Source organism: Sus scrofa, chromosome 1 (genome assembly GCF_054392235.1).
Source record: "Sus scrofa isolate SSC_HxYL_T2T_F1_AM1 chromosome 1, Sscrofa_HxYL_maternal_Yorkshire_Landrace_v2.0, whole genome shotgun sequence".
NCBI classification, from domain to species: Eukaryota; Metazoa; Chordata; class Mammalia; order Artiodactyla; family Suidae; genus Sus; species Sus scrofa.
The window spans coordinates 226,632,474-226,644,978 of NC_139383.1; the positions used below are offsets into that span (position 1 = coordinate 226,632,474).

The following is a 12,505-nucleotide window of genomic DNA, read 5'->3' on the forward strand; positions in this document are numbered from 1 at the left end:
ATTTAAAAAATAGTAAATATCAAGTAAAAAGTTTTGGTTAACTGAAAGAGGGATGAAATCCATTAGTGAGGTAGACAACAATACAGCAAGTGAGCTACCATTATTCAGTCAATTGTGAGCACTATACAAGGCACTGTTTTCATTTATGTCTTGTACTTATTTAAGTTTATCCCTAGACTCTTGCTACTTTTTTCCTTTTACTAAATGATTATATCAAGGAAAAGTTATTGGTATTTGTATAGCCACTTGTGCTAATGGCTCATAATGTTCCAATATATTTTCTTAGCTTTGCAGGTACTCCTGAGTAGTGACTGACTTCTCCAGTATTTACAACTTTGTTTTCTTTGTTTGGCTCCTATCGTTAATGGGGATGTTTGTGGCTTTTTCCCTACCGTAAAGCATGATTCTGGTTATGGTTTAAAATATTCAATTTATTCCATCTGCTCCTCTTACCAAGCATATTTTTAAAGTAAAAAATAAATTGAAAATTTTACTTAGATGCAGAAAACACTTTACATTAGATCATATTTTCTTTGGTTTATTAGTATGATACATTATATTATATTAAAGTATTTCCTAATATTGAACTATCCCACTTCCTGACAAACCACACTTGGTCAAAGTATATTCTTTTAATATATTTTTATTAGCTAAATATAACTTAAGCTTTACATTAATATGTAGTGACACTGGTGTTTTTGTTGTTGTTCCTAGCTCAAGGATCAGATCTGAGCCACAGTTGCAGCCTATGTGGCAGCTGTGGCAACAAGGACCCTTTAACTTACTGCGCAGGGCCAGGATGGAACCTGCATCCTTGCATTACAAAAATGCTGCGGATACCCTTGCACCACAGAGCGAACTCCTGGTGTGCTTTTTATTATGTTTTAGGTTATTAGTGTTACACTAATTTACTAAGCAAACAGAAACTCCTTTTCCAATATTGTAGGTCAATGTAGATGTCATAATTATATATTCTTTGGGTTTAAAGCAATCCATCAGTTTAGCCAGGCCAGGAACTTTTATAAAGCTCTTTGCCAGTTTTGCTTCTTTCCATTTTATGGATCTGATTGCACTTTCCCACAGATTCCAGATTTTCTCTATTTGCTTTTTTTTTTTTTTTTTTTAGGGCTGCACCTTCAGCATATGGAGGTTCCTGAGGTAGGAGGTGAATGAAAGCTGCAGCTACTGGCCTACGCCACAGCCTCTCCAGATTCAAGCTGCTTCTGTGACCTACACCACAGCTCATGGTGTCACCAGATCCTTTAAACCACTGAGCAGAGCCAGGGATCAAACCTGCATTCTCATGGATACTAGTTGAATTCATAACCCACTGAGCCACAATGGGAACTCCCTCTATTTGCATTTTCTTTAGTAATTCATTCTACCAGTCTTTAATTGTTAGCTTTGAAAATGCTCTGAAAAATTAAGTTTGGGTCCCAATTTATCTCAATTAGTAAGAATTAAGAAAAATATAGGAAAAAACTGTCAATTATTCCTATGAAATTTGTTAAAATTGAATTTGAAGAAGCTGCTGGGTAACAAAGGTCAATAAATCAATTGTTTTTCTCAGAGCAAACAAATTATAATTTTAAAAGGAAACCATTATAGTAGCCTAAGAATAAAGCTACTAGAAATAAAGATATCAAAAGAAAATTGAGAAGACGTTAAAGATCTAAATTACTGACACCATCTATCATTCCACGAACAAAGGACTCGACATTGTAAAGATGTCAATTCTCCAAGAATATCTACAGATGTATTTCTCATCAAAAATCTCACTGTATAATTATTTATTTGTAAAGTTTTGACAATTCTCAAATTTCTACATGCAAGTGTTAAAAGCTAAAACCCAAAGCATCCTTGAAGAGGAATTAAATTTGGGAAATGGGGGAAAGGGAGATATCAAAACAGTCTACCAGTTCTTAGAACAGTAGGAACATTAGGATAAACCAACAGGAGAACACAATACAGAGCAATTTGGCCGTATCCTGGTGAGTCAACAACCAGCACTTCAACCTCTAGCAAAAAATTCCAAAAAAAAATTCTTGAGCATGTACACCAGGATACATATAATAGGTTCAAAACAGTACTATCCAAAACAGCTAAAACAGCCCATCTATCTATTAATCATGGATTAGATAAATCTATTGTGGACTGTTAATAAAATGGAATAATGTAGTAGTTAAAAATTATAGCTATATGTGTAAAATCTCAAAATTGAGAAAAAGTATCAGTGTATTATATAAAGTTTAAATATGGGCAAAACAAAGCATTGTTTAGAGATATGACTTTTCTAAGTTTTAACACTAAAGAAAAATAAGATGATCATAAAAGTTAGAACAAGTAGTTTACTTTTTAGGGAGGGAGAGGGAGATGTGTTCTGATAGAGGCATATAGGATGCTTTAAAAAGGCATCATTCTACCTCTTAACCTTGGTGAAATTACATAGGTAATTTCTTTGTTCTTTGATCTGTACATAAACATTTTATATATTTGTCTATGTATCTTTGATAATTTTTTAAAGATTACTTTTAAAGTTAAAAAAGTAGCAGTCCAACTGATTTTACTTTCAAGCAGCAACATTTACTCATGTACACATCCTGAAGAGAACAGATCTATATTCTCACAATTAACAAGAAGTCTTAAGAATACAACATACCTTATATAATCCAATGCCAGGATCAATAAGAAAATCATGAGCTGATGTAGATGGCTTACTTGAAGGTCCCACCCTTGGGGTTTTCTTTACCTTAGGTGGACTATTAGAACAGGGTTTGGCCGGTACATCAGTCTGTTTAGATGTGCTAGGAAGGTCAGGGTCTGGGCGAACTAGTAGTTGAATTATATCATTCAGTCCAACATCATAATCAAATAAAGTATATCCGTTTTCCAACTAGGAAAAAAAAAGGATATAAAAAGATTAAAATGCTTTTCTTAAAACTATCTACATCCTTAATTATCCAGCCAAATTATTAAAACACAGTTCATAGCATTGCAATTTAGTGATCTTAAAACCATTCCTATTACTTTATGGCTTCTGATATCGGCATCTTCTCAGGACCTCGATGCATTTTAAGCTTCATCTGGTATTGACTATAGAGAACACCAATAGCCACCAAAACCAACAATTTCTCATTGATGTGATGACCTCATCGCCTACTCAGAAAAACTCTCAACTTCTCACCAAGTGTCAGGTATTACAGAACAGTGCCTCAGTCTACTGTAAGAAAGAAAAGGTGACTTTTCAAAGTGAACTGTTTTATGATTTTATTTTCATAGAGACGTTAAGTTAACCATTTTATCTTTCTGTAGCAGTGTCAGTAATTTTTTTCAAAAAATCAAGCAGACATGAGTTCAAACAGGCATAATTACAATTCTTGCTCATTCTATTCCAACTTGCAGAAAATTCTAAGACAGACACACAGGGAAAAAATACCCACATGACTAGTGTAATGCATCTACAAGCCAACACCACCAAGGATTGCTAGGAAGAAAGCAAGAAGCTAAAAGAAGAAAGGAGGATTTTCCCTTAGAGACAAGATACCAAGACCAGCTGACACCTTGTTTTCCAGCTTCTAGAATTGCTAGAAGAGAAATTTGTTTTCTCTCCCTGAGGTTTGATACTTTGTTACTTATAGAAGCCCTAGGAAACTAAGTCTCCATTTTGTTTCCTTTTAACATTCAGCTGGCTATTTCACTCAATTCCTTGAGGATCACAACTATCATTTCTCCAGAAACAATACCAATTTAATCCCTCTTCATTTTTCCCTCCATGTAACACTTGTCACCATCCACAACTGTAACACAGTAAGACTATACATATTTGAAAAGTCAACCAAAGACAAAGCATGAAAATCTGTTCTTGAATGGCAAATCTTCCCATGTACCAGGTTACGTATGTACCAGATAGCTTTAATTCAAGTGGTCCAAGAACTCAATTTAGCACAATCCTGCACATTATTATAGGTTTCACAACTGTTAAACAGAACAAGGAATTGAGAAATTCAAATTTTCCAGTGATTATGTATACATGTATGTGTAACTGGGTCCCCATGCTGTACAGTGGAAAACAAAAAAACAACTTTCCCAGTGAGGGAATTAAATTGACATTATGTCACAGATTAGTTAACATGCTTATTTCAAGTAAGTCTAAGGAGTCCCCCAAACCTGTAAGCAGATACAACTTTATAGGGATAGTATGTTAGCATGGCTTATCTGACTTAAAGAACAAGAATTCATAATCCTGAATACCTGGGAAAACTCAAGGAGCAAGAAACTACACCTTCACCACTTCATTTGGACTTTCTCCAAAGCCCCTCACTCATCCCATTAAGGACACACTAAATCTGGAACAACTGAAAAACCGTAACTTTGATTCTACATACATTCCACCTTCTGACAAAAAGATGTAATGTTTTAAGTAGGGAAAGAAAAACAAAAACCTCTTAACAGCACAGAACGAATTAATTAACTGGTAGAGCATTCCCCAAAATCAAGACAGCCGTTAAGCTGGTGAGATAATTGGAAATTCAAAGTATTTCCATAAGCTTTTTTTCCATTGAAATTTGAGGTGAGAGTTACAGGGAACTTGGGGGCATTCTCATACCCAAGCATTCTGACTAGCTTTGGCCAAGTGATCAGAATAAGTACAAGCTGCTTCAAGTGGTACCTAGTGTGAAAGGGAAAACAGTATCTTAAGTCAGAATAAAACATTAAGCATTATCGGGGCATGAAGTGCTCTAATAGAAATCAGGCCCATAGAACATGTAACCACCTTTCCTCAACTATTCATGCTTGCTATGATAGCTATCTTTATCAGAATTATCTAGTCTTTCCCTAATTCATAGGTACCCTCCTAGTTTTCCTTAAACAGTGATTATTATCCACTGCACAGCAGTTCCACACAGGCTACTGGGAAGAGTTGCAACAACTGTTGGAATGATTTGTTATTTTAAAAGTACTGAAGCCCTCCCAAATTCAATTAAATATAGATAAAAAATTACCTGCATTTAAATTATGTTCCAATTGGGGGAGAAAGGAATTGAGTCATTTGGGAATTACAAACACCTATGAGCTTCAGGTTTTTTAACTAAGGCCCAGCAACGTCTCACAGCAGAAAATGTTTTTGAGAACTGCTATCCTACATAGAGTTGCAGGATTTGTGCTATTAGAATGGCAGGAATGGTCTAGAGTTTTTTTCTTGAATTGAGTTGAAGAAATTCCAAGTAACAGGAAGAAATGCAACATTTCGCAAGGGAAAACTAGGAAGCAAACACCAATTGACAGTGAATGAGAAGGCAGAGGGGGAAGTCATTCCCAAGGGGCTACGGATAGGCATACAGGTGGAAAGCATTAGTAACTTTTATGTATCTTTCACAGCATATACAGAACACACACACACACACACACACACACACACATTTAAGTAGGCAAACACTTTGTAGCCCATGTGAAAACTGAGTCCAAGGGCAAAAGGCGACTACTCAAGTTTTTCTTCACCTCTGGTTCATTGCCCACATTTACAATCTATTCTAAGAGTCCTTACAGTGGTACAAAGGAAGCAAAGAGGGGAGAGAATGCTTTCCAATTAGGAAAAGCTCTAGGTTTTCTCAAGATTTAGAGATCCACCAATGTATCTCTTTCTAAAAAACAAAAAGCAATCCCTAGTGTGCACATTCAACATCGCAGAGAATATCCCAGTGAGGTTACCCTACTCTAACTGGAACTTACAGCCCTGAATCGCTGCCTGGCTCTCCATTTTGACTCTCAAAAGTGGAGTCAATCACACAATTACAGTGCTTCTCCAAGTTAATTTGCATACAGACCACCTGGGAACCTAATTAAAATACAGATTCTATTTCAGCAGGGTGGGTGTGAGGCTCCCAGGTGCAGCTAATGCTACTGGTCCTGCTGATCCTGGGACTACATTTTGAATAGTAAGAAACTAGTAGGAAGCTGCCTTCTTCAACATTCATTATCAAACTCAGGTGTTCATGATAATCTCCCACAGGGTCTTGTTAAATTCACTACTTGCAATTCTGTTGTGAGCTGAACATCTGTAATAAATATCTACAAAAGATTCTGATGCATACCAAAGATTAAAAGAAGCAAACCTTACACACAAAGGTGAAGGCAGGGGGACTCCTTACATCAGGGAAAACTGTAAATTTGTTTTTATTTTATGACATTTTGCACTATGAGAAAGGAATCTTGAGGATGGGACATCTTTTTCTAATAAGCACAAAAGCAATTTACAAGAATAAGGGCAGCCCTGTGACACCAATCCAAAGCAGCTTGATATAGATACACTATCCTGTCCACAGGCTGTAGACTCCAAAAGGAAAGGAGAATATAGATAATAATCATTTCATCTCTGCTTGTCAGATCATAAGGAAGTAAATACAGCTGGAGCAATGTCTTCCTTCTATCTCCAACTCAAGTGAGGCACCCACAGTCCATTCCTAATTCTTGTTGGTTTATCCCCATAGTAAAATCAAGTAGTGAGTTATCAACTCCTGGAGTAAAAAGTTCAAAAGGTTGTTAAGCTCAATAGTTCTTCCCTGAGCTTGGAATAGCTTCCTGGTTTGTCAGAAGGGCTACTTGGTTGCCTTGAGTTTAACCCAATCCCTACCTTTTCCTCAAGAGAGCCAGGTGCACATTTTCCTTTTAGTGTTATTTGATAATTAGACTATATGGGCATCGCCCAGGAATTCATTTTCATGCTTTTCTATCTCTGGTGAAGTCACTAAAGTATCCCAGGAATTCAAATACTATTGTCCCTAGCTAGAAAATAAAATTCAATAGACTTTGTTACATGCTTTTCACTTTTGACCAAAAAATTAAAAGGTATCAGCCTTATAAAGCTAAAGAGCGTTTAATACACATACATTTATTTCTAAAGCAAAGTTTGCAAACAAATTGAACACCTATTTTTACAAGTCAAGCACTAGAGGATCAATATAAAACTGGATATTGATATCAACGATACTGACACTTATTTCAAAACAAATTTTAACAACCCCTCGCTCTTTCTCAGTGCAATCTTGTTACTCTGAAGTTTCTGGACAGTTTTCAAAAGGTAAGCCTATGAAGAGGAGAAAAATACTCCTCTCAAACCCGTTGGCTGTAGCAAAACGCTACTTCTACCAAATGAAAGAGAGTTACACTTATTTCAAACTACAAGATTGGAGCCAAAATATGGTCTATCAACTGGAGGATACCAACTTTGTTTTGTCTTTACAAAGAAGAAACAAGAAATACACGATGAGTCTGGGTCTCCAGGTACAGATCACGTGAACAGGAAAAAATCTTCAATGGGCCAGATCAGGGCCATACCATACAACTACCAGGGACGCCCAAACACCCTAGGGCACCGCCAAATAACACTTTCAGCCTTCAAGTATGTACCGCTAGCTATGCTCTAATTGTGTTCAAAGCATGGGTGAGAGACCTATGAGAAGGTGAGAAATAAGGGCAAGACACATCTTTTAAACCGTTTTTCACTCTGAATATTACCCCTCCACACCCCCCGCCAAGACTGGCTAGTTTAAACCCGGTCCCAGGTTACATCTACAGCTTCTTCAGCCCAGGTCTCTAATCTCCCCCAAGACAGATTCAATTCCAGGAAAGGAGGGGGCGGGCAGAAGTTCTGGAAAGCCTTCGAACCTTCAGTGTATACAAATCCCTTCCACAGAGAGGAGGCAACTTAGGGTCTTGTGCCTGAGAACAAGCAATACGTAAGTTTCCCCTCCTATTTGGGACCCAGGAGGGCGGTAGAGCTAAAGAAAGGATACAAGCCGTTAGCCGGGTCAGCGCTGCCGGGAGTCAGAGCCGCCAGCCCTCCCCACCTGCACTTTGGCATGGCCGCCAGAGTCTGCTGCCCTCCCCGCCCTCCAGGAGCCCGGACCCCACCAAGCGCGGGAATAAGAGGGAACCCAGGCGCCCTAGCGAGCGGCTGCTGCCCCATTGAGAAAGGGCGGTGAGGTCTCCGGGCTCCGGGTGCCTCCGACCCCGCGAAGCGCACCTGCACTCAGGGCTGGCGAGGACCCCCGCCCATGGCCGAGCTCTGAACCTCGCGGGCTGCCCACCCGAAGTGGAGCCAGGTACATTTTGCACATGTGGGGCACCAAGCACTCCGGCCCGTCCAGCTTAAGCATCCTGCCAACGCTCCGCTGCCCTTGCTCGAGCTTCCCGTGGGGGGCGGTGGGCGCGACTCACCTGCTTGCCCCGGTAGAAGAGGCGCTGGCACTCGGGCCGCACGTCGAACAGTGCCCACACCCGCTCGCGCAGCTCCTCAATTGTGGCTTTGCGGGACACGTCCTCAATGGTGCGCGTCTGGGACCCGTCGATGGTGCGAACCTGGATCCACATCTCGGCGCCGGGAGAAGGGGCCGGCCCTGCTTTGTCTCCCCCTGCGCTCGGGGCGCCGCGCCCCGCCCGGCCCGCGCCGCTTCCCGGTCCGCTCTGACTCTCCGCGGCTGGCGGGCGAGCGCGCGCACCAGAGAGGAAGACCGACCAGACGCCGGGCCGGACAGGCGGCGGTGAATCCTAAACTAAGCGCCCACCCAGCAGAGCTGAGGAGGGAAGGAAACCGGAACCAGTCGGGAGCGCGGCTGCTACCGCAGCCCCCACCTCACAAATAGGAAGAAGCCTTGTCTGCGCCGCGCGGAGTGTTTACTTATAGAGCTCAAGCTCCCACATGGAGGTCACGGCGCCAACCCGGATCTCGCGAGATCTATGCCGGGCTCCGCCTTAAAGAGGAAGCAACTCAGGAGGTGGCCACAGACCAGAGGAAACTAAAATGGGCGGGGGTGGGAAGGGCGGGGCGGGGGGGCGGTGCTTTGGTGAGCCGTTACTTGCCCCTCCGCCGGCACCTGGGCCCTAGACACGCCCTCTAGCCTTCGGGTTGCTGGCGGTTACAAGGCCGCCCACACGGGTTGCCGCTTTAGACCTGATTTCGGGACCAAGGGCGAGAGCGACCTCTCAGGCCTAGCCAATTCGGTTCTGTGGTATCAAAAACACCAAAGATAAGAAACTCTTATGTGCAGTTGTACGACTATGAAAAGTGGGGTGAGTGCATGCGGGCGCGGCCTAAATTTGTGAGAAAGCACCTAAGGAAATGAACCCGCTTCACCGCGCTCAGCCAGACACAGCCAGCCAGGCGGCCTGGCGGGGCCGGCCACCCAGGAAAGGCCCTAGGGACCCTTCTCCTTCAGGAACTCGTTTCCCGCCGGTCGCAGAATGCTGCCTTCGCGCGGAAACTGGCTTCCTAGTGTTTCCCGCCGCTGGGCGGAGGTGGCCACCCAAGTAAGGCCTACAGGCCGCCGGGCCGGGTGGGATCCCCATCTCTGCCCGCTGCGCTCACAACCGGACCTTGGGCCAGGGAGGTGCTGGTGCCGCCTCTCTGAAGGCCTCTCTCCAGAGGCGGACGTTTCCGTTTGTGGACCTTCCATGTTAGCATTTGGCTTAAGGGGCTGGGGTCATGGAAGACGCTTTTAAAGGATGCAAAATTACACACCTATGAAGGAAGTACTCCAGCGATCCTGATAGGAATAATTTCTCAAAAATAGTCCAAAGGAGCATTACCTAAAAAGGAAGAGAGCATATGGAAGTAGAAAAAAGTATGTATGTATAAAATTTGGACTTCATATTTGCCAAAATCCATAACTTGAGTATTCATACTGGTGCAGATTATTAGCACAAAAGTAGAGCAACATTTTTGTAATAACCGCTTAAAATAATTGTAAGTACAGAGACCACTAATATATTGGGAAAAAAAAAAAAGATGGCCCAACATGGGAGAGAGAGAAAAAAGTGGAACAAATATACATTTTGGTCTCCGTCCTTGTTGAAAATTTTACACTCACTTTTACTCTCTAAATACATCCTGTCTGCTCCTGATTTAAGTAAAACAAATATTGGGTATTCTTTACATGTGTAAATATGAGGCTCGCTAATAACCTGCCCCAATAAAGGATAGCTATTTGCTATTATAGGATACAGTATGCCCTTGTAGAGTCATATTAAAAGTTTTATAAAAATTCTCTGATCACAAAGAATTTACAATCCTGTTCAAATAAGAATTTAAAAAATGAAAGTATTAAAGAATAATTTAGTACTAAATAGTCTGCTCTTGGTTAAAACAGCAATTAGAGGTGAGAGAAAGGGACTAGAATGATCTGGGATCTTAAGAATAGGGGTACAACTTGACCTGAATTAAATGGCATATTGTAATGAAGGCAGCATTTAAATGTTCAGTTCATGAATTGTAACCAGTTTTTCTATTTACTTAAAATGTGATCTTGGAGAAATTATTTGTTTCAATTTCCTCAATGTAAAATGGTGCTTAGAATATCTAATGAATGTAAAATGTTTATCATAGTGCCTATCCCTTGGTGTTACACACTAAATTATTTTTGTACTATTATGGAGAGGATTTAGATAAGCAGAGAATGCCCAAAGAGGAGAGAGTGCTTAAGCAAAGATAGAAGGTATGCATTTTTGCAGGTCAAAGAGATTGCATATAAGAGAAAGGTTGACTAAATAGGGAGGGGCAGAGTGTGAAGATTAGCATTGAAAGAAATAGATTTTGTGGGCCCCAGGGAGAAACTAAAGTTTTTAAAGGAGTCCACTGATGTGATTAAATATGCCCTTTGCAAAGACACCTGAAGGAATGTGGAAGGATGCCTTAGGGAAAAACTAAGAGACTAGGAGAGGCGGGGGAGATGCTGTCAGAAAGCTTATTGTGTCAGTTTCGGTGAAATCTGTGACAGTAAGAGAGGAAAGTATAGAGTCAGAGTATTCTAGAAAATCAAGGCTATCAGACTTGTAGAAAGTGTGGATATGAGGGATGAGGAAAATAGAATGCTAAGAATAATTCCAAGGTTTCTAGTTTGGGAGACTTAAATGATGGTTTGGGTAGATAATGATGCTCTGAACTAGAAGAGAAGAGGAAGCAGTGCGTACCCTTTGCATTGTGTTGCACTGAAATTCATCCAGAGTATACCTACATGGAGTTATTTAAGTAATAGTTGGAAATATAAATCCAAAGTTTTGAAGAGAAGTAGAAAAGTTCGGAAAAAAGAACTAGTCAAGACCTGCTGTACTCACTCCCATGAGGCAATTTGTCCTTTTAATGTTGTAAGTCTTAAATGGAGAATCCTTTGTGAGGAGGTCAGGGGTTGGGGGAGACTATTGTCAAAATACTGCTGAGACTGTATAGGATTTGTGCTAATCTAGCCAATATAGATCCCAAATGATTGACCAGAGATGGGAGACCCAGAAAAGATATATTTGTCCTGTGCAGACCAAATTAATTACATCTGGAAACATAAGCTTTTGTGTATAGTGATTTACTTAGGCTATAAACAATTGCAAATAATGATTCTGTATGTAACAAAATATAACCTTCTCTGTTTCTCCCTCCACACAGTATAGATTGTAACTAAGGTTTTTTCTCTTTCCCTACAAGGCTGTTGTTTTCTTCTTAGAAAGCTGCCCAGCTGTACAAACAAGATAGAAGTTCTCAGACAGATCTGACATATGTCTTACTATCAGATGTATAGCTGAAACCATTTGGATGTGAACAAAGAAAGAGGAATTATTTTCTTTTTTTTTTTTTTTTTTGGTCTTTTTGTCTTTGTTGTTGTTGTTGTTGTTGCTATTTCTTGGGCCGCTCCCGCGGCATATGGAGGTTCCCAGGCTAGGGGTCGAATCGGAGCTGTAGCCACCGGCCTACGCCAGAGCCACAGCAACGCGGGATCCGAGCCGCGTCTGCAACCTACACCACAGCTCACGGCAACGCCGGATCGTTAACCCACTGAGCAAGGGCAGGGACCGAACCCGCAACCTCATGGTTCCTAGTCGGATTCGTTAACCACTGCGCCACGATGGGAACTCCAGGAATTATTTTCATGCATGAGAAGCAAATGCTAAACTTGATGTCACCAGTCATGGCTCAATATTTTTTTTTTCAAGTCAAAAGAGGCAAAATAGAAACATACAAGATTGATTGTATCTTGTTTTCTCAACTAATATTTCAAAGTCAAGAGCTTTTGTATATGTACTGAAAAAGTGACTTTCAATCTGGTCTTTACCATCTTTTCATCGACACATCTGTGCTGATTATCTTCCTTTTGCTCCTCCAGGACCACTGTCCACCTGCCCCTGTCCTGGAGTCCAAGGGCATGGAGTCTATCACTGGAGTCAGTACTTTCAGGCTTCAGCTGAGTTTGGCCGGTGGAGAGGCAGCACAGACATGAATCTGCAAGATGGGAAAAGAGTGAGGTCAGTATATTAATTCATCTGGGTTTCTACCCGAAAGGTCACTTTGGACTATCTGTTGGGCTGCTTCTTAGGAAGTCTCTACTCCTCCAAAAGTGACCTACTCTATATGACTCACTTTTAAATGTTCTAACTTCTCCCTTCTTTGGGTCAAGGGATTGTAATATATTTAAAAGTACTAGATTCATTCATTCCCTTCAGTTCCCTATACCCTGACCCACAC

At 41.1% G+C, this 12,505-nt stretch overlaps 2 protein-coding genes across 17 annotated transcripts in view; one reads left to right on the plus strand and one right to left on the minus strand.

Moving 5' to 3' along the window:
* The window catches only part of UHRF2 (ubiquitin like with PHD and ring finger domains 2), a 77,405-nt gene extending 68,676 nt beyond the window's left edge, over positions 1-8,729 (minus strand). For all 11 annotated transcript variants that reach the window (XR_014822041.1, XR_014822043.1, XR_014822027.1 and 8 more), the window contains exons 1-2: positions 8,218-8,729; positions 2,660-2,893 (exon numbers count right to left, since the gene is read on the minus strand). Coding sequence is in view for 2 of the 11 variants with exons in the window: in XM_021063942.2 (XP_020919601.1) it covers positions 2,660-2,893; positions 8,218-8,370 (387 nt within the window). In the remaining 9 variants the exon portion in view is untranslated. The remainder of the gene's footprint in view (positions 1-2,659; positions 2,894-8,217) is intronic.
* Positions 7,670-12,505, plus strand: part of RANBP6 (RAN binding protein 6) — a 305,681-nt gene continuing 300,845 nt past the window's right edge. For 2 of the 6 annotated variants that reach the window (XM_084986188.1, XM_084986158.1), the window contains exons 1-2: positions 7,670-7,736; positions 12,147-12,285. Coding sequence is in view for 3 of the 6 variants with exons in the window: in XM_084986158.1 (XP_084842284.1) it covers positions 12,257-12,285 (29 nt within the window). In the remaining 3 variants the exon portion in view is untranslated. Of the gene's footprint in view, positions 7,737-8,882; positions 9,621-12,146; positions 12,286-12,505 lie in introns of those variants that run through there. The other 4 variants (XM_084986169.1, XM_084986149.1, XM_084986180.1 and 1 more) reach the window with 2 other exon arrangements.